This window comes from Cebus imitator, unplaced genomic scaffold (genome assembly GCF_001604975.1).
Source record: "Cebus imitator isolate Cc_AM_T3 unplaced genomic scaffold, Cebus_imitator-1.0 Scaffold124, whole genome shotgun sequence".
Taxonomy (NCBI): domain Eukaryota; kingdom Metazoa; phylum Chordata; class Mammalia; order Primates; family Cebidae; genus Cebus; species Cebus imitator.
Genome location: NW_016107439.1, coordinates 3,887,906 through 3,907,376, shown reverse-complemented (window position 1 = coordinate 3,907,376; position 19,471 = coordinate 3,887,906). Strand labels below are relative to the sequence as shown.

General features: G+C 37.3%; 1 protein-coding gene across 1 annotated transcript in view; it reads left to right on the top strand.

Annotated features, from left to right (window-relative positions):
- DCUN1D4 (defective in cullin neddylation 1 domain containing 4) overlaps positions 1–17,906 on the top strand; it is a 73,540-nt gene extending 55,634 nt beyond the window's left edge. The window contains 4 exon segments of the mRNA XM_017540285.2: positions 82–190; positions 12,175–12,279; positions 14,370–14,472; positions 14,593–17,906. Of these exon segments, the coding sequence (XP_017395774.1) occupies positions 82–190; positions 12,175–12,279; positions 14,370–14,472; positions 14,593–14,648 (373 nt within the window). The 3' untranslated portion in view covers positions 14,649–17,906.
- The last annotated feature ends 1,565 nt before the right edge of the window (positions 17,907–19,471 follow it).

Genomic DNA, 19,471 nt, shown 5'->3' with positions numbered 1-19,471 from the left:
TATTGTGTTTATTAATCACTGCCCCAATTAAAAGAAAAAAAAAAGCTCAGGTCATAATTTGCCTTTATTCTGTTTTTCTAGATGTGATACAACAGAAAAACTCAGAAATACTTTGGATTACTTAAGATCATTATTAAATGATTCTACAAACTTTAAACTTATTTACAGATATGCATTTGACTTTGCACGGGTGAGTTCTCTGGAGCCTATCCAGATGTTTCCCTCTCTTCCCTCCCCTGTTTAAATTGCCTTTTGAGGTTTGTTTTTACATGCCACAGCAAAAAACTTGAGTAAGTTACTCCCAGGATGCTAGTTAGTATTTCTTTCTACATGTATGCTTTTTAAAACTAAGTTTGATTCTGAATGAACATTTTATATGTCAGCAAAAATCTCTAGTAGCAGACGTTTACCAGCTCTTGCAATTGGCCTAGAAGTAACATGGGCATGCAATAGACACTGTCATTTAAATCTCTTAGATAAGGTTGGGAAAACTTTCCTTCTCACAGAAAACAAACCTTCTCCTGTTGAGTTTATTAGAATAAGCTAATCATATCTAATTCAGATTCACTCTGGGTGCTTTTATTGTATTTGGAAATCATGTGAATTTCAGACCCAAGCTAATTTCAGTGAACATTACTCAGATGTATTTTTCTAGTCATCGTTTTGAAAAGCAGTTAGCCTATTTGTCTATTATATAGTGAGTGAGTCAAGTTGGAGTATGTGAAAGTGGTTCTACTGGAGTGAAATAAAAGTTTTACTTTTCAGCCTAGTCACCATAGGCAGTGAATATTGAAGCACCAGCTGGCATCATACTTAATTCAAACAAAATCTATATCCCATACAATTATAGTTTATTCTGAAATGATGTTTTCTGTTAGGTCTCTGTGTTTAGAGGATTCAGGTGAATCCACTAGGCTTTCTTGATCTATTACTTTTTTTAAATGATTTTTTTTTTAAAGCAGAGAACTCAGTGACAAATGATTCTTTTTCCTTACCACCATATAGATTTTTTTTCACTTTTTACTCTCTGGCTCTGCCAGTTCTGCACCAAAGGTTTATTTGATGGTGAATTTTGATGCATCTGCAATAACGCTCTCTGTGGTGCCCTAATTCATGTATTTTCCCATTATTACAACCTTCTAGTAAAATCACAACATGCATGGAAATTTGATGTTAGAAATGACAAGGTGAAATTCAGATACAGTGTTTGATAAAATGACGTTTGTGTAATAATGTATAAAAATTCCATGCCAGGCCAGACACAGTGGCTCATACTTGTAACTCCAGGGCTTTAGGAGGCCAAGGCAGGAATATCACTTAAAGCCAGGAGTTTGAAACCAGCCTGGGTAACATACTGAGACCCTGTCTCTATAAAAAAAAAAAAAAAAAAAAAATTTTTAAAATTAGCCAGATATGGTGCCTGAAATTCTAGCTACTCGGGAGGCTGAGGTAAGAGGATTGCTTAAGAACAGGAGTTTGAAGTTAAAAAAAGAAAAGGGAAGTTATTTGCCAGGTGCTTTTAGAATAGATGATTGGTTTCTAGGATTAAATAGTTTATTACCTGAGATTTTTTTTTTTCTGCCCAAAGTCAGCTATATTTTATAGTATGGGTAGAAATTCATTTAGAAGCATCATACCTTCTCTACCTAAATCAGCTCTGTTTTCTAACTTCCTTGATTGGGGGGTCACAGTTCTCCCACATATCCACTGTGCATTAGATCCAGGTACTGCTTTACTCCTCCCTGGCTTCTGTCCCGTTCTGGGGCAGTCACCCTGGCCTATCTCATGAATACTCCTTTGGCCACCTTTTTCTTGGTGCCTCCACTGCAGCCTCACTGGTGGAGGCCTTGCTTCTCCTTACCAGCACTCTTCCAGTAGCCTCATGCCCACATTCTTTCACTTCTTACCCAGCGCTTGCATCACTAGGGTGTCATTCCTCTTCCTTCAGCCCCTGGGTCGCTCAGCCACCTTCCTGCTTCCCACAGCCTCTAGTACCTCCCTACTGTCTTTATATTGACCCAGCACTTCCCTATGTATACGACACAGTTGTTTTCATGGCAGCTCTGAGGGACAGCCGGGAGTGGTTTCAGTCCACTTCTCAGAGGAAAGTGTGCTTCAGCAAAGGGGAGAAATGGCCACGTTGTTCATAGTAGACCCAGGACTCAAAGTGAGGCCTTCTGTCTCCAAGTCTAGGATGTGGGTTACTCCAGACCCTCGCAACTAAGTCCCAAGCTTCCCCACGCAACACCTGGGTTGTGGTGGTGAAATTGCACTAATGGCTGCTCACTGGCCCTGCTTCCCGGCCTCTCTGCCTTTGGTCGTGCTGGGCCCTTGCCTAGAGCCCTGTTTGGACTGCACAGTTGTATCCATCCAGGCCCTGGACCCGAGCCATGTGCTTCTGCTTCCATGCAGCCTCCCAGTCACTGTCGGGGATCAGCCTGTCAGAGCAGGATTGTTCTGCCTTCAGCTGTGTAGCGCTGGTGTCTCCTCTGCTTGGCTTTGGAGTTTGGATACCGGCCTTAATTTTTCCTGGTAGATTGAGGGACTCTATACTTTCTTGCTTTGTACACCCTTTGTTTTAAACGAGAGTCTCAATTAATATTGGTGAGTTAAGTCCTTTAACAGAACAATAAATAAAAGCAACCATATTTAATCATCGCTTAATTACCAGATTCAGTTCAGCTAAAATAGGCTCTAAGATAAATTTTTTAATGGATTCTGTTCTTTTTTGCTTTGTTTTGTTGAGCTGTATATACACAAGTTTTGAGATGTGATATTTTCATTATCATTCAGTTAAAAAATATTTTCCAGTTCTCCTTATGAATTCTTCTTTGGCCTATTGATTATTTAGAAGTATGTTATTTTCCAGGTATTTAGGATTTTCCAGATAATCTTTCTATTATTGATACTCAGTTTAATTCTGTTGTGGTCAGAAAACATACACTGTATAATTTTAATCTGTTTGATTTATGGTCCAGAATATGGTCTACTGTGGTGAATGTTTTATGTGTACTTGAGAAGGATGAATGTTCTGTTGTTGTCAGTGGAGTGCTCTATAAATGTCAGTTAGGTCAAGTTGGTTGATAGCGTTGTTCAGGTCTTCTGTATTCTTCCTGATTTCTGTCTACTTGTTCATCAATTACTGAAAGAGGAATGTTGAACTCTCCATCTGTATTTCTTCTGTCACCTCTATCACTTTTGAAGCACTGATACTAGGTTTAGACATACTTAGTATTGTTATCCTCTTGATGAATTGACCCTTTACATTATGAAATGTCTCTCTTTATCTCTGGTAGTATTCCTTATTCTGAAGTCTACTTTGTCCATCTTACTTTTGATTAAAGTCTGCATGATATGTCTTTTTTAATCCTTTTGCTTTTAACTTGTTTATTCCTTTATGTTTAAAGTGGGCTTCTTATGGATAGCATACGGTTGGGTCTGACAATGTGTGTTTTAATTGGGATGCTGAAACAATTAGATTTAATGTAATTATTGGTATGGGTAAAATTTATGTCTCCTATCTTGCTGTTTTTTCTCTATGTGTTCCACCTATTTTTTGCTCCTTTTCTGCCTTCTTTTTAGATTTTTAAAAAATTGTTCCATTTTATTTTCACTATTACCTTACTATATTTTTCCTAGTAATTGCTCTAGGCATTCCTATATATATCTTTAAATTTCACAGCCTACCTTCATATAATGTTATGCCATTTCATGTATATAATTCAATAATCTCCACCACAGTATACTTTCATTTTGCTCTCTATACTTTATGCTGTTTTTATTTATTTATTTATTTATTTATTTTTATAAAGACGGGGTTTCACCATGTTGGTCAGGCTGGCCTTGAACTCCCGACCTCAGGTGATCCGCCCACCTTGGCCTCCAAAATGCTTGATTACAGGCGTGAGCCACCACACCCGGCCTACTTTATTCTGTTTTTGTCATACATTTTACTTAGGCTCTAAATCTCACAATGCTGCTATAATTTTTGCCTTAAATAGGCAAAAATGCCTTTTATTGTTACATATACCAAATATACATTTCTATGCTCTTTATTTCTTTTATGTAGATCCACGTTTCTATCTGGTATCATTTTCCTTCTGCCTAAAAAACTTTTCTTGGCCAGGCAAGGTGGCTCACGCCTGTAATCCTAGCACTTTGGGAGGGCTAAGCAGGCAGATCACAAGGTCAAGAGATTGAGACTATCCTGGCCAACATGGTGAAACCCCATCTCCACTAAAAATAGAAAAATTAGCTGGGCGTGGTAGTGCACCCAGCTACTCGGGAAACTGAGGCAGGAGAATCGCTTGAACCCAAAAGGTGGAGGTTGCAGTGAGCCAAGATCACGCCACTGCACTCCAGCCTGGCGACAGAGCGAGACTCCATCTCAAAACACACACACACACACACATACACACACCCCACTTTCTTTAACATTTCTCATAGGACAGAGCTGCTGGTGATTAATTCTGTAAGCTTTTATTTTGTCTTCAACTTAGAGACTTCTTGGGGTAAAAAAAATTCTAGGTTGACAGTTTATTCTTTGCTTCAGTAATATCTCTGTATTGTCTTTAATCATGTGTAATTTTAAGTCTGGTGTCATTCTTATCTTTATTCCTTTAAACATGTCTTTTGTTTTCTGACTTTCCTCTTTCCATTGGTTTTTAGCAAGTTTATTATGATATTCCTTGGAATAATTTTCATTATTTTGGTTGGGGTTTGATGAGATTTTTGGATCTGTGGGTTTATACTTTTTATTAAATTGGGAAATCTTTCTGCTGTTATTTCTCCAAATTTTTTTGGTTCTGTCTCTGCTCTTCTGGGGCTACCGTTATACCTATGTTAGGTTGCTTGATTGTGTCCCACAAGCCACTGATGCTGTGTTCCGTATTATTTTTTGTTTTTTCCGTTTCATTTTTAATAATTTTTATTACTGTCTTCCAATATTAATCTTTTCTTTTGCAGTGTCTAATCTGTTAATCTCAACCAACATATTTTTCATTTCAGATACTATGTTTTTCATCTTTTAAAATTCCATTTAAAAGATGCTTTTGTCTTCAGTTTCTCTCCCTATCATGATAATATTTTCTGTTTCCTCCTATTTCTAGAACATGTTTATAGTAGGTATTTTTATAACCTTGTCTTCTGGTTCCATCATCTGTTATTTCTGCATATCTTTCTGTTGGTTTATTTTTTTCTTGGTTATGTGAGTCACTTGCCCAAATTGTTTGCTTATATATATATATATTTTCAATTGGAGCTGGATATTGTGAATTTTATGTTTTGGTTGCTGTGGGTTTTGTTGTATTGCCTTAGATAGTGTTGGAATTTGTTTGTTTTTTAAGTGTATAAATTACTTGGAATCAGCTTGGTCCTTTAGAAGGGCTGGTCCAAAGCAGTCTTGAAAGGGATGATTTTGGCCCACTGCTAAGGCAATATTTTTTTGAGGATTCTATCTAATGTCTTGTATACTATGAGATCTTCCCATGCTAACTGGTGGGATTACAAACTGCCCCCAGCCCTGAATAAACCCTGGGGACTTCTGCTCACTCATTTGCCATGGTTCTTTTCAGACTCAGGTCATTTCCTCTCACATGTTTATATGGCCAAAGACTGAAGACCACTCTGGAGACCTTCACATCTCTTTGTGTAGTTTCCACCTCACTAGTATTTGGCTGCATAAATTATAGTTATCTTTGCTACCTTGAACTCCAAGCTCTGTCTTCTCCAACTCAGCAAGATTGCTCAGCTCAGTTTTGGGTTCCCCTTCCTTTGCCATGGCCTGGAAACCACCTCCACAGAGTAAGCTGGTATCAACCTAGGGCTTACCTTATTTGTTTTCTTTTTCCTGGGGATCGCAGTCGTGTGTTGCCCGTTTTTCATCATGTGAAGCCATCATTTCATCTTTTTGTCTAGTTTTCTGGTTGTTTTTAAGTAGAAAGGGAAGTCTTGTCTGTTATTCTATCTTGGTTGGAAACAGAACTCAAACCTTCTTTTTTTCCCCGCCAAATCTTTTTGTTCCTACTAGAAAAATGGACTCCTGGAGGTAAAAACTCATAATTAACACAGCAGTGGACCTTTTAAAAATCACACTTTAATGAAAATTGAGCTTTATGATATAATTTTAATACCCTAAATATTATATTGCAACTAACAGTGGTGGTATAATATATTAAATATTCTGAATTCTGCTTAAATATGCCAGGAAAGAAACTACAGTACAACACCAGAAAATAATAAAATAGCCCCTTTAACAGCTTTCTACCAAAATTGCAGCCCCAAGGGGCTGATCATTTCTTTGAACCTTGTAGCCAATTTAAAGTAGTACTTGGCTATAAAGTTGTGTTATTTTTCTCCTAATTTGTCTTTGACTTGAACTTATTTATAGTTTTATGGATGTCTTAGAATCATGACGCTTGAAAGCTGAAAGGATCCTCAGAAGTCATCTGGTCCAGGCCTATCAATGTAGGATGATGAGACTGAGAGCCAGCGAGGAGGGGCAGCAGCAGGGCCCGCGCTCTGCCCTTGACGTCCAGGCCAGTGTCCTTCACAGAGCCACATTGCCTTTTCCTCCACAAAGCTCTCCTCCTCCTGTGGAATCTTGCTAGAGGAAGACGGTGGGATATGCACAAGGGCCAACATGATCGCTTCTCTTCTACAATTGGAATTTTGCCTCAGTATTTTTATGCATAGGGTTTTTTGCCCTCAATGTAAATTTTATTTATTATATAAACAAGTATTGTTATATGGATTCTTTTAAATAAAACAGCCGTTTTTCCTTGCTTCCTTTTAAAAAAGGACCTAGTGAGAACAAGATTTGATAAAGAGAGTAGACTAAAAGACTATGTATAGAATTTTTCATTGATTTGAGACTAGTTAAAAATAACAGTTCATTGGATGTTTTACCTTCTCTGTAGTGGAGGCAAGCTGCTGGTTCAAGGGTTGTGCAGACACTCATGGCATTTGGAGGAGGATGCATGTGGGGTTGAGTGGGGCACTGATTGGCAGCATTGAGATCCGGGTGAGAGCAGAGACCACGGATTTGCACTGCTGTTCTCCACAGAGTAGGATGTGTTTCTAGCATTGCAGTCCTGCCTTGATGCAGGAAGGGACAGATTTAGAGTGAGAAGTTTGAGAGGAGCCCTGGTGGAGTGATTTGAGGTGAACCAGACAGAATCAGGAAGGAAGCACAGTTAGAAGCTGCTAGAGAGGGAGAGAAAGGGAGGCCATTTAGAAGAGGAACTAGTGAAAGGGAAGGTGGGAGGAGGGCACTGGAGAGGTGACTGTTTCACTTCTTGAAATAAAACCTTAAAGAAGTTGAATGGAGAGTCTTGTGGAGGCAGAACACTCCAGTGGGATTGGCTTTTACTGAGAGGTAATCTTGTGGGAGGTTAATTATGAGAGCAAGCCTGTCAGCCCTTCCGTGTACTTGCTTTCATGACAGAAGGTGCCAGCTGGTCTTCTCCAGTGTTGGAGGCTGTGTTTCTGGAAGCTGTAAGCAGCCACACAGATTCAGGCTGGTACACTGTCCTCCTCTCAGTACCACAACAGCCAGACTAGAAATTATTATGGATGTTACTCATATAATTCACCAAAGATAATTTTGCTAGGTCTTGTGCTCAACAACCCCTGTTATCAGAGAAATCCTCTTGAAGCCTAACCTATCCCGTGCGGTCATTTGGATTCACTTCCTCTTATGATTTGAGTCAGCCTTTTATTCATTAGTTGATGTATTCATCCAGTTTCCTTCTCCACACAACCCCCCCACACACACACATATACACATGTCCACATGCACATTCACACACTCTCCTCGCTACTTTCCTTCATACTTTATTGTTAATTACAAAGAAAACAGAAGGTAGGCCTGGGTGACAGTAAGAATAAGAATATGATGGAGTCATCTAAGCCCAGGTCTGTTACACTGAAAATCTTCTTAGTTTTATCCTTAAGATTCCTCTTTAGTTGTTGCAGAGCCATGCAGATTTGCTCAGCAGTTATTGGTAAAGCTCATTGGCGGCCTATATGTTTCTTTATATCGAAATCTGTCTTCCCTCCTTACTTCTCAGGGAAGCAGCCTGGTAGGCAGTGTAGAGCTCCAGCTTGGAATCAACTTCTTAGCTCAAGTTCCAGCTCTACCATTTATTGACTGTACTTAACTCCCTATGCCTCAGTTTTCTTATTTATAAATTGGGGATTATAGTAGTCCCTATTTACTAACAGAGGTGAAATGAGTTAAGTGTAAGGCACTTAGAACAGTTTCTAGCTTGAAGTAAGTTTTTTGAGAGTAGTGCTTATGATAGTAGAATCTGATTGTACCAAATAAAATAATAAAGAAAGCCTGTGCCAGTTGGCAGATGTTTTCCTTTTGTTTTAAAGGAAGTGTCAAAATTGAGCTTAATTGGTGGTCTTGCAACATTGTTATCTCTAAACTAATGTTGGTTAAGTTCTAAGAGCATAATTAAACTCTAGTTAAAAAAAGTTGATTTGCCTTATTTTTGTTTTTATAAACTGAGCCACAGTATTTAAGATATGAGCTCTTTACAGCCCTCTTTTTTTATCTTTTGTTTACTTAGGTAGCTGGGTTAAGGAGCACTGCATTTTTTCTATATCTATTTCTCTTGTGGCCTCAATTGGAAACCATGACACACGTAATAGGTTTTCACCTAAGGCCTTTTGATTTCATGTACCAATTTCTGACTTGGTCTTCACCGTTTATGTTTGGAATTGTGATTTCTTGATTCCAGCTAGTCTATCTTGAAAATCTTCTGTGTTTTTATTTTTCCTGTTGAATTTTTTTCTTTGTAATTTTAATAATTCAATATTCTTCTTTTCATAGGTAAGTCTTAAGCTGTAAAGTTTGGTATATGTTGGAAATAGATCTTTTGAAATAGGGGCCTTTGATTTAGCAGATCTGGATACTTAGATGTTTAAAGGTTCATTTTTGTGATACATTTACATGTTTTACAGTTAACTGTTTTGTTTCAGTTGTTAAGTCATTTGTGCCACCTAAGAAGAAAAATGCTTAATTGTCCCCTCTTACAGAAGGACATTTACTGGAACAGTATTATGTAAACAAAGGCACTGTTGCTTTTTTTCGTACTAGAACTCTAAATCAGATTTTAATAAAATTTCACTATCTCTACATTAGCTGTTATTAATCTTTCACTTACGGAGTATATTTATGCCATATGTAAAACATAATGTAGGATATTTAGAGTAGGATCCTCTGGTTTTGCAGCTTTAGTATATCATTCTATAATTTCTATTTTTAATCTACATTAAGGAAGACCACAAAGTAGAATCTAGTTGTATATTGTGGGAGATTGGTATATCTTTCGTGTATAGAGCCTGTTCAGTTCCTATTATTATTTGAAAAATGACAAAATTCTTTTCCTTTTTATCTTAATAAAGTTTATGAAATACATGCATATACATTTTGGGTCGAGAGGTGGGTAGGGAGAGAGATTTTCATTTCCTTCTCCTTTAACCTTGATGGGCCTTCTGGGGATGCTGGTTGGCTCTTGGCAGGCTCTCAAGGTGCCTTCTGTCTGATTCTGACCTTGGGATGCAGAAATCTATTGGTCTGCCTCCTTGCTCCTCGGTGTTCCATGAGCAGAGGGTCACAGGATTGTTGTTGACAGCGTACAATTTTAATTTCTTACAAAGAGCTTTTGGATGTCTTTACTCCTTAAATTTGTTACGGTGATTATTTTTTTAAAATGCCTATAATGTTGATGGCTGTCTGATAGCATCCTGGGAGATTCATTTCACTTTTAATTGGGAACCCCTTTGCAGAGAATGTCATCAGGATCATTGTTGTCAGAGAACCCGCTGCGAGTGTCTTCACCTTTGATGTTTAGTAGATGTTTGCTGTGGGAGCTCTCGACTGTGTTGTTCCAGGGAATTTTGAGTGTTTCTAGTCATGGTCATTTGCACATGGCCACAAGTTCACTCACAGGCAATGTTGGTTATCAGTGAGATGCCATTGTTCAGATTGTGAGTGCATCCATAATATCTTTCTCTTATTTGCTAGGCCGAAGATGGTGTTAGTGATTGCGAGCTGCTGGCTGGCACCCTTGCAGAGCAGGAGTAAGTGAGTGCTGTTCAGCTTTCCAGTCGTGTGAGTCTAATGCCTTTCCTCCATGTTTTGGCATCACTGCCAAACATATGCATTGAAATCCTTCATGATCATCATTTTGTCAGATGATTATTGTTGCAAAGAGTCTGTCCAGGTCTTTTGTATCTTTTTTTCTTTTTTGTCACCTTAGTGTATGTCCATTGTGATGGGGACATAGGCATTGATGATGATGGAAGAAGGCACAATATATATCACAGCAAGACTAGAGATTTTGGGTTTAGTGAATGATTACAAACTCTGCAAAGGGAAAACTTTTCCAGAGCGCCAGTGTCGTCAGCCCAGTGCTGCATGAGCTGTTGTTCAACAAATGGACTTTGGCCCGGTCCTGTGGTGCCGCGTGTGTTTCTCAACAGTTTACTCGTTTATCTTGTGGATTGCTTCATAGTATGGTGTGCTAGTGCCGTCTGCCACACCTATGTTACAGGGTAAGAGGAAGTTTTCCATTTGCTTGCACAGTGCTCACAGGAGTGTAAGTCCTTGAAACACAACAAACCAATGCAGTTTGACTGGCAAAAGGCAAGCAGTCTCTAGAACACCTCTTCTCCTTTCCTCTTCTCCATTGGGAGTGTGTACTGCAGCCCTGAGCAGGACAATATGTATGGCCAAGGGACAGGCAGAGAACCCTGTGGAAAGGAGGTCCTACCTGTTTGCATAGAACTGTGGAATTGAGATACACCTGCCCTCATCAGACTTACGTGACCTCTAAAAGAAGGGTGATGTGGAGCCATCTGACCTGGTCTATTCATGGACAGTCATTACACTTCACAACTGGGACCAAAAGGCAGATCTACTACACATCTTCCTTAGGCAACAAGTTTCCTTATCTTCGTCTACCTTGATTGTTGTTGTTAAGTGAGACCCTTACATTTGCTATACTAAGTCCCAACTCAGGTCATGGCTAGAAATGGTTTGTGTACTAAAGAGTACCTCACTGTTAAGAATCCTTGCAGTGATGATTTATTTTATCAGGAAGTATATATGGCTGCATATGTGGCTTAGGGTGGTGGTCATAGCATCATCCCTTAATTTGAACATTTAGATTCCACTCCACTGGGCTAGCCAGGCACTTTCTCCCTTTGTAGAAAAGTACTTCTACAAATTTCCATTGCAGTTAAGTTACCACATGGAGGCTAGCTTCGGATATCTAATGTACGCTTATGGTCCCAGGCCCTGTCTTCCTTTCCATGGAAACTGTCCACTTGTAGTTCTGGAATGGAAGCATATAAGAAGGAAGGGAATGAGAAATTAGGATCCTTAATTGCAAATGTATGTGGAATGAGCTTACCCTGCCTATATTTAGGTTTATGCTCTTATCTTTTTTCTGGTGTCCTTATGAAATATTGTCTTTCACTTGGTTACTAGTTAGGAGTATTCTACTAGGAAATGTACTAAGAATCTATCTATCTGTCTATTGAAGGACTGTATTGATACACTTCCTGCTTTTTACCAGAGTGGGTAGATGAATATATCCTCTGATTTAGAGAGACACTCCAGAGCCCCAGCATTTATATGAGCTGAAGTTAATTCCAGCATGTTTAGGTTCAAGAAAAATATTTATCAATGAAATCAGATTGTTGGAAAAACCATTTTTCTTAAGGAAACCTGATTCCTTAGCATAGCCATCAAAACCTTTAAGCTCCATTGAGTTATGTTATAGGCTTTATGGTCAACAATTAGGATTTGATAATTATCATAAATGTCAAACAAGCTTTGAGTTGTTTGAGTTACAAGTTTTTATTAATTCCATGAAATGACTGTAGAAACTGCTACTACATAACTAATTGATTTTGCATTAGGGTGATCAGTTGACATGAATCTTTCTCACAGTAAATTTATTTAATATTGCAATGCCCACGCCTTCCATTGTGTTTGACTGCCTCCCCTCCCCAACCTTAGTCTGGATGCAAGGTCTTTAAGGTGTATGATAAATGAGCTGTTTACTAATTTCCTGTTGAAGTGAATACACAATTGCAATTATTGGAATTTATTGTTTGGGGGCATCTGGCTCATCCTTGTTTTTGTTTGTTAAACAGGAAAAGGACCAGCGCAGCCTAGACATAAACACTGCCAAGTGCATGTTGGGACTGTTATTAGGAAAAATCTGGCCCCTTTTTCCAGTTTTTCACCAATTCTTAGAGGTACCAAATTGTTGTTTTATGAAATGTATGTTTGCTTGCTTAGAACTACCAAATAATTTTATTTACCCATTTTATGTAATTTTTTGTTTGTTGTACTTTTCTGCCTACATAGGAATTATGGTGACATAATTGCTGTCAGTCAGCAACTACCTATCTTCTTGGAGTGCATCTGTATGCGTTTGATGTTGCGTTGCTTCATTCCACATTAAAAATGCATACAAAACAGCCACAGCTCTGTCCTTTTCACTCTTTTCTTGTCCCCATTGCAAAGCTTCACTATTGTTTAGAATTCCTGTTCTTTATCACAATAGAAAAAGAAGATTTACTTTCTTTTGACTTTAGGTGAACTTCCACTTTTATTAAGCAAGGGTTTAAAATACAGCCATCTGCCTTCTTACCAAAATTAGTTTGTAGTCTGTTCTTATCTACTCTTTATCTCCAAGTAACTTGAGGACCTTAGATCAATCGAACTATTAGGCAAACTGACAATATCTCCTTCCGTTTATCTTCAGATCAGTATCAAAACAGTCCAGCACTTCACTCCATCATTGTTTGTGTGCCTTAAGTATTGATGATCAGAAATTCTGAGATACTGGTTTTGTTGAAGTGTCATTCTGTGGGACCTGGAAGTATCTGGGATACAAGTTTGAGTTACTTGGGTTGTCATATATGGCATCCTCCTTTCCCTCCTGCCCCAAGCCCTTTTAAAAAATGTCCTTTGCTTACAAGGATGAGGGTGTTGGGTCTTGGAGAAAATCCTGGGCCATATGATGACTCCGGCTTCACTCTTAAATAATCTTTCTCACAAGTTACTTTATGTAATGGTCCAGAAAATTTTAATATCTGATTCTTTGAGGACTGTTATTAAAAATTTCTTTTAACATTACCAACTGGGACTTCTCAAATTTTTAAAAACGGGTTTTACATAAGCATTTGTTTACCCAGTAGTCCATGTTGACATATGATCTGTTCTAATTTCTCTGACATTCCCTTAAGATAAGTTAGCATTATTTAGAAAATAAATAGATATAGTTGTTTGTTCTCAGAAAGTTTAGCTGGATTTGCACCTGAGTGTAAAGAGTCTTAAGCTGGAAGACCTGGCCAGGAGGAAATCAGACTTTGTGCAATTCCAGGTGTATCATCAACTGTTTCAGGACTGGTTTTTACTTTACTTGCTTAGAAAGTTAAACTTGTAGTCTGTGCTTTGTTCTCTCTCTTATATTAGTTTGCAGTTTTCTTTAAAAATGATAGTATTTCTCTCATTTCAGCTTTTCTTGTGTTTGCATCCTCAAAACCATTGGCTCAACTCTCTTTGCTTTTTATGTACTTGCATTGTTTTACTGTGTTTCTGATTTTAGTGGTGAGCATTTAAAAATCATTGGTCTGGATTTGATTTATGAATCTTTATACAGGGATACTATATTTTTAAATAGATAAATGGCAAATTTCTTGTCTAAGAGAATAGAAAAATTATTTCACAGCTATTCTAGTCTTTTATGATCAGATTTGAGTTTTGAATTATTAGAACAGTATTTTTTTTTTCCATGACAATTAGTTTTGAGACCACTTGCAGCACTTACCAAATCTCATCAAGTGACCTGCTGCTGTATGTGCTTTAAGCTGAAGGCTTGGCCATGGGCAGTGTTGATTATGGCAGGGGTTATATTAATGGGAGCTACTCTTTATTTAGCACTTACTTTGTGCCAAGCAGTGAATGAAGTGCTTCACATAAATTACATAAATGGTCTCTTTTAATTCTTACAACATCTTTATGAAGTAGATATCATTCTCATTTTATATAAAAAGTTTTTTGCAGTTTAGAAGTTTCACTTCTAGGGATATAAAAATCATGTTTCTTTGATGTGGCTGCCATTTTGTGTTTAGCCCCCATAATATTTTTGTAATGCAAATTGTCATCTTAAATTCTACTCTTGCTGTCCCTCAGTCCTCCTAGATTGGTGCTTAACAAACCTCAAATGGAAAGAGTTAACCTTACATGAACCTTATTAAGTTGATTCGTAGAGTAATTGAAACCATCCCATTTGTTCACTTTAAGTGTCAGTAACTCATATTACTTTTCCCTCCATCAGCAATCAAAATATAAAGTTATTAATAAAGACCAGTGGTGCAATGTCCTAGAGTTTAGCAGAACAATTAATCTTGACCTCAGCAACTATGATGAAGATGGAGCATGTAAGTACTGCCTCTGCCCTTCTGCCATTCATGTATATTTGTACATCATCCTCATTGGGAAAAGCCTCAGCTACGTAATTATTATATTACTACTACTACTGTTTCTCTCTTTCTCTCCAGGGCCAGTTTTGTTGGACGAGTTTGTGGAGTGGTATAAAGACAAACAGATGTCCTAGGACTTTATGCATAGCAGCGAGAGAGTCACTGTTACCACAGTTATGTCACCCATTAGCCATAAATTGCTGTTTGTATCAAAGCGCATGCTGCTTTTCTTGCACTGTTTCCCTTTTGCAGGGACGTATTGGTGTTTGCTATTGAATGGGCCAGCTCTGCTTGCTGTGTGGCATTGTTCTCTTGGAAGGCTGCTTTGCAGTTTGTATTTACACTACAGATTGGTGAATTTGCCAACGTCCTCACTGTGATCATGTGTATATTGCTGTTTAAATTTTGTATATGTGTATAAAAGGAAAAAGCTTCACCTAGAGATTATTTCTGAAAAGTGTAAAAATAATTTTGTGGCATATTTCTAGTCCCTTTGTTTGAATGAACCAATTATACTTTATTTGGTCTCTTATGTAGCATTTCAGAAAACAAGACAAAACTGTTACCATGAACAAACATTGCCAGAATTAACCTTACTGTTTAAGAGGCCAACTTCTGGAAGGAGATAGGAGTCATAACTTTTTAGTGGCATATGCCAAATATCATTTGGTTTACTTAACAATATTAGTGTTTTAAAATGATGAAAGTTATAATTATTTGAACATATAGACATGTAACATGCCACAAATCATTTCCACCATGCAAAGTATATCAGTTGTTTATTTTTTAGTGTTAAAACTATAGTAGCTTGAATATAGGTACAAATGAACAAATTCAAATTGCACCTTTTTTTTTTTAAAGAATGGGATTTAAACTTTTGTAAACATTCTTTAACTTTTTGTTTGCTTGCTTATTTTCTTTTTTTTTTTCTTTTCCTTTTGCATTCTTCTAGCCAGTGATTGGTCTGCTAATGCTTTGCCACTTTAAGTAAAATTTATTTTGCCTCCTCAATGAAAACCTCATGGTTTTGCTGGTAATTTTTAACTGCATAGCACTTCTAGTTGTGGCTTGATTTTTTTAGTTAAGCTTTCATGGTGTCTAATTTTCCAGCTTTTTGAGAAAACAAGCATACTACAAGTGAGAGGTGTTTTGTTTTCCTTGTTTGTTTGTTTCATGCTAGGCTTTTCCTGGCAGCATGTCCATTGCAGGCAGTGGACAAGAAACCACCAGCATTGAGCTAACCCAGTACATGCTAGGACCTGTCCTAGAGGGGCCACGTGTCGTTACCTGAGTTATTTGTACAGAGGGGTGATAGCCATTATTTTTGTGGGTGAGGAAACAAGAATAAACAGGATGGTATTTTTAGGTTTGTATTTTATGTCTTTTTGTTTTTTTTTTTTTGCCTTTGTTGAGGAAATATAGAGATGACATGTTTTCACCCCAACTATCTGGTGCTATTGAATGACTAACTCAGTCCTTAAAGTTCTGTGAAAAGACAAAAGTCTAATGATTTGAGCAAGTAAAAGGTAATGGTGCATTTGAACAAGTAAATGCTATCGTGGTCAACAAGATCCATGATTTGAGCATGTGATGATTGGAAAATCAGTTTGGGTTATTTGGAAATCTGGCTAAAAATTCTTTTAGGTGACATGTGAACCTTTAAATGGCATTAAGTGAATAAAGCACACAGACAATGCTACTCTTGACCACTATTTTACCATTTCTTTGCAAACAGTGTTCACATTTTCATATTTTTTCCCTTACTAAACCACCAAAGACAGAAATTTTGTATGTATATACAGTGTGTGTGTGTATACAAAATCATGATATGGTAGAATGCAACTACTTTTTCTACCAAATGAAAGGTTTTATTTGCTGTGAAATAAACCAGAAGTTTAAAAAAAAAAAAAAAAAACCCTGTAGTGATTAAGCATACTTAACCACTCCTTGTTTGTAGACTCACTTTTAACCTTAAAAATTATTACCAGTTTGCATAAACCAGTATCTGAAAATGATAGAAAATGTTGATAGTAGGCAATAGCTATTAAGACTGATGTGATGGATGCGTTTGTTTTGCAGTGGTGGCTGGCCTAGGCAGGTTTGGATCTGTGAAGAATTGATTCATTTTTAAAATTACTCCTTAAAGTTAAAAAATTACACTGTAAAGGCAACAGTTCATACAGTTCTTTAAATTTGATCAATTGTAGCTTTATTTAAAGCCAATATAAATCATAGATGAAATTATTTTAAACATTGTTAGAATCTAGAGAACTTTAAAATGCTAACAAGCACAGTTAATTCTAAAATGAGAGTATTGTTACAGAAGGGTGATGTAACAGTTAATCCACAATCAACATTTTGATGGTAGGGAAAAAACCATGTAGAAACGATTTTATGATGTATGATAAGCAAGTAAGTATTCCAAAGGGATAATCTTGCATATATAGAAAACTCCAAATAATCTTTTAACTGCCTTGAAAAATAAATCTCTGTGACTGCTGAGTGGCAGAGTGCTTACCCTTGGTTTTCTTGATTTTATACAGTTATTTCTAAGGGGAGAGAAATGGGGCAGAGTAATAAGATACACTTTCTTAAAAACCTCTCTAAGTTACACAAAATTGAACAATCATTGATCACTTATTTACTGGCTAATGTTGAATAAATTAGGGTGCCTTCGTCTGGTTTTTTTTTTAGTACCTAGGTCTACAATCCTTTCTCTTTTTCTGTTGTGTTTTGAACTCCACAATACCCTGTTGTCATGGGATACAACCTTTAGATGTTTACTGCTGAAGTAGGTCAGAAATTTTATGATTTGATTTGCCAGAAACATCCACTGTCATGTTCCATGCACCTTTTTTGAAGCATGAACTCTGATTTACATTTTTTTTTTTATAATTCTGACTAGGCAAACCTCTAGATTCTGGTTTCATAATAGATTTTCTTTTGTCTCCATTTTAACAGTGCTTTTGAAGTTTATACAGAAAGCTTTAAAAGTTAGTTTGTGCCCTTGATTTTTATTCTTACAACTGCTAAAATACCTCTGTAAGCCTTATCCTTTATTCTTTCATATGTTGTATAATGTATAGATTTCATTGACCAACTAAAATGTTGGGTGTCTGTAATTGAGACCAAAACGTGGGTTGCTTTTTTCATAAAATAATTTCTATTGGGGGTTACTGTTAAATGACAGCAGCTAACCCATAACTGTGAATGCTTCGTGTCGTCAGTATTTGCATTACATTCATAAAAGTGTGCAAGTCCTGTGACTCCCAGCTTAACTGAAATACTGTTATGCCACCTAACTTGAGTACAGCAAACTGGTTTTAGGTTTCAATGAAATTGATGTAAAATGATATCCCATAAATAAAGAGTATTTGTGTTTGGTTTCAGAACTGATGTGTAAATTTTTTCTTCTCTCTTCTGGCTTTCTCTACAATAAACCATTTTAAGGTAGTCTCTGAAGCATTTTTCATCTTTTTTGTTTGCTTTTTCCACTGAAAATTTCCACAGCTACAATAATACAATGAACACTTGTGCACCTATCACTTAGATTTTCCAGTTGTGAACATTTCCTGCCTTACTCTTGAGCTGTATGTATGTGTACTTCTCGCTTTCTGTTCTGAGAGTAAATTACATTATGACACTTCACGCCTGATATTTTGGAATAAGGGCATTCTCCGATAACCATGATACAGTGATCACACTCAAGAAGTTCACTGGTGGTACACTGCTATCATATACAGTGCAGATTTAAATATCCCCATTTGTACCAATTGTGGTCTTGATAGCTATTTTCTTTTTAATCCAGGGATAAGCATTGTATTTAGTTGTTATGCCTCTTTAGTCTCTTTTAATCTAGAACACTTTCAGACACAGTATTTTAAATGTTTTGATTAAAGATAGTGCAGTCACTCCTCAGCCAAATAGTGAGTTTTTAAAAACCCACTGTGTTTTGTGTATTTCTACACATTGAGCTTAGAAGAATTACATCCATACTGTGGGCCACAAGCCAGTCAGGAATGACCACTTCTAACCTCAAGGCTGCCACTCAATTAGTCTATAAGTATGTATTAGCCCTGGTTACCCCCTTCTAAAATTGTCTTACACTGTACTAGAATGTAAGCTTTCTGAGGGCAGGATCTCTGGAACATAATGGATAGCCAGAAAGTGTATGTGGAAGGAAGTAGGTAACAGAATTCCCTCTTTGGGCAAAGAATTGTCAGGACCTAAGAAACATGTAAAGATTAGAAAATCCAAGAATAAATCGAGGAAGACTTGATTTTTAGAAGCTTGAAAGCAAGAGAGAGGAAGTAGAAAAAGATTTCTTAGAATCCAGGTGCAGTCTGTTTAAACTGTCAGTGTAGATGATTAAACCATGATTTAGGCCAAAAGCTGAGCATCACACCAAGAAAATAACTGTTTCTAGACAACCAAAAAGAGAGATGGAGATAAAGGAAAAAGCTTAATCCCAAATTGATAGAAAGGAGCGAGAGGTGACAAACCTGGGAATGGGAATTCACAACCTGTGGCAGAGCAAACAGTAGAAACTCATGAGGCACATTATCCAGTAACAGAAAATGGGAACATGAGATGTATTCCACTGGACAGTACTAGGACTCTATATATAAATTTGTGGGAATTGAAATAAAGTTCTCCAATATAATCGGAACAAGATAGACTAAGGAGAGAATAAATCACATATGCTGGCTCAAGACAGCCCAGCAGAGGTGCATTGCAGACATACCCATGAAGGAAAAAAGTTACACAGGGTCACTCTAAAGGAAGGACGTCGTTAAGCCTTTTGAAGTAATGGGGTGGAGAGGAAGGTGAATTTAAAAAAAATGAAAAATACCCACAGAAAGAAACTGAAGACCATTGGGTCAACCACAGGACTACAGACAGAAGTGAGGAGGAAAGTTGGCTATTTCCAGAGAGCGACTTTCTTGATTTGTTGAAC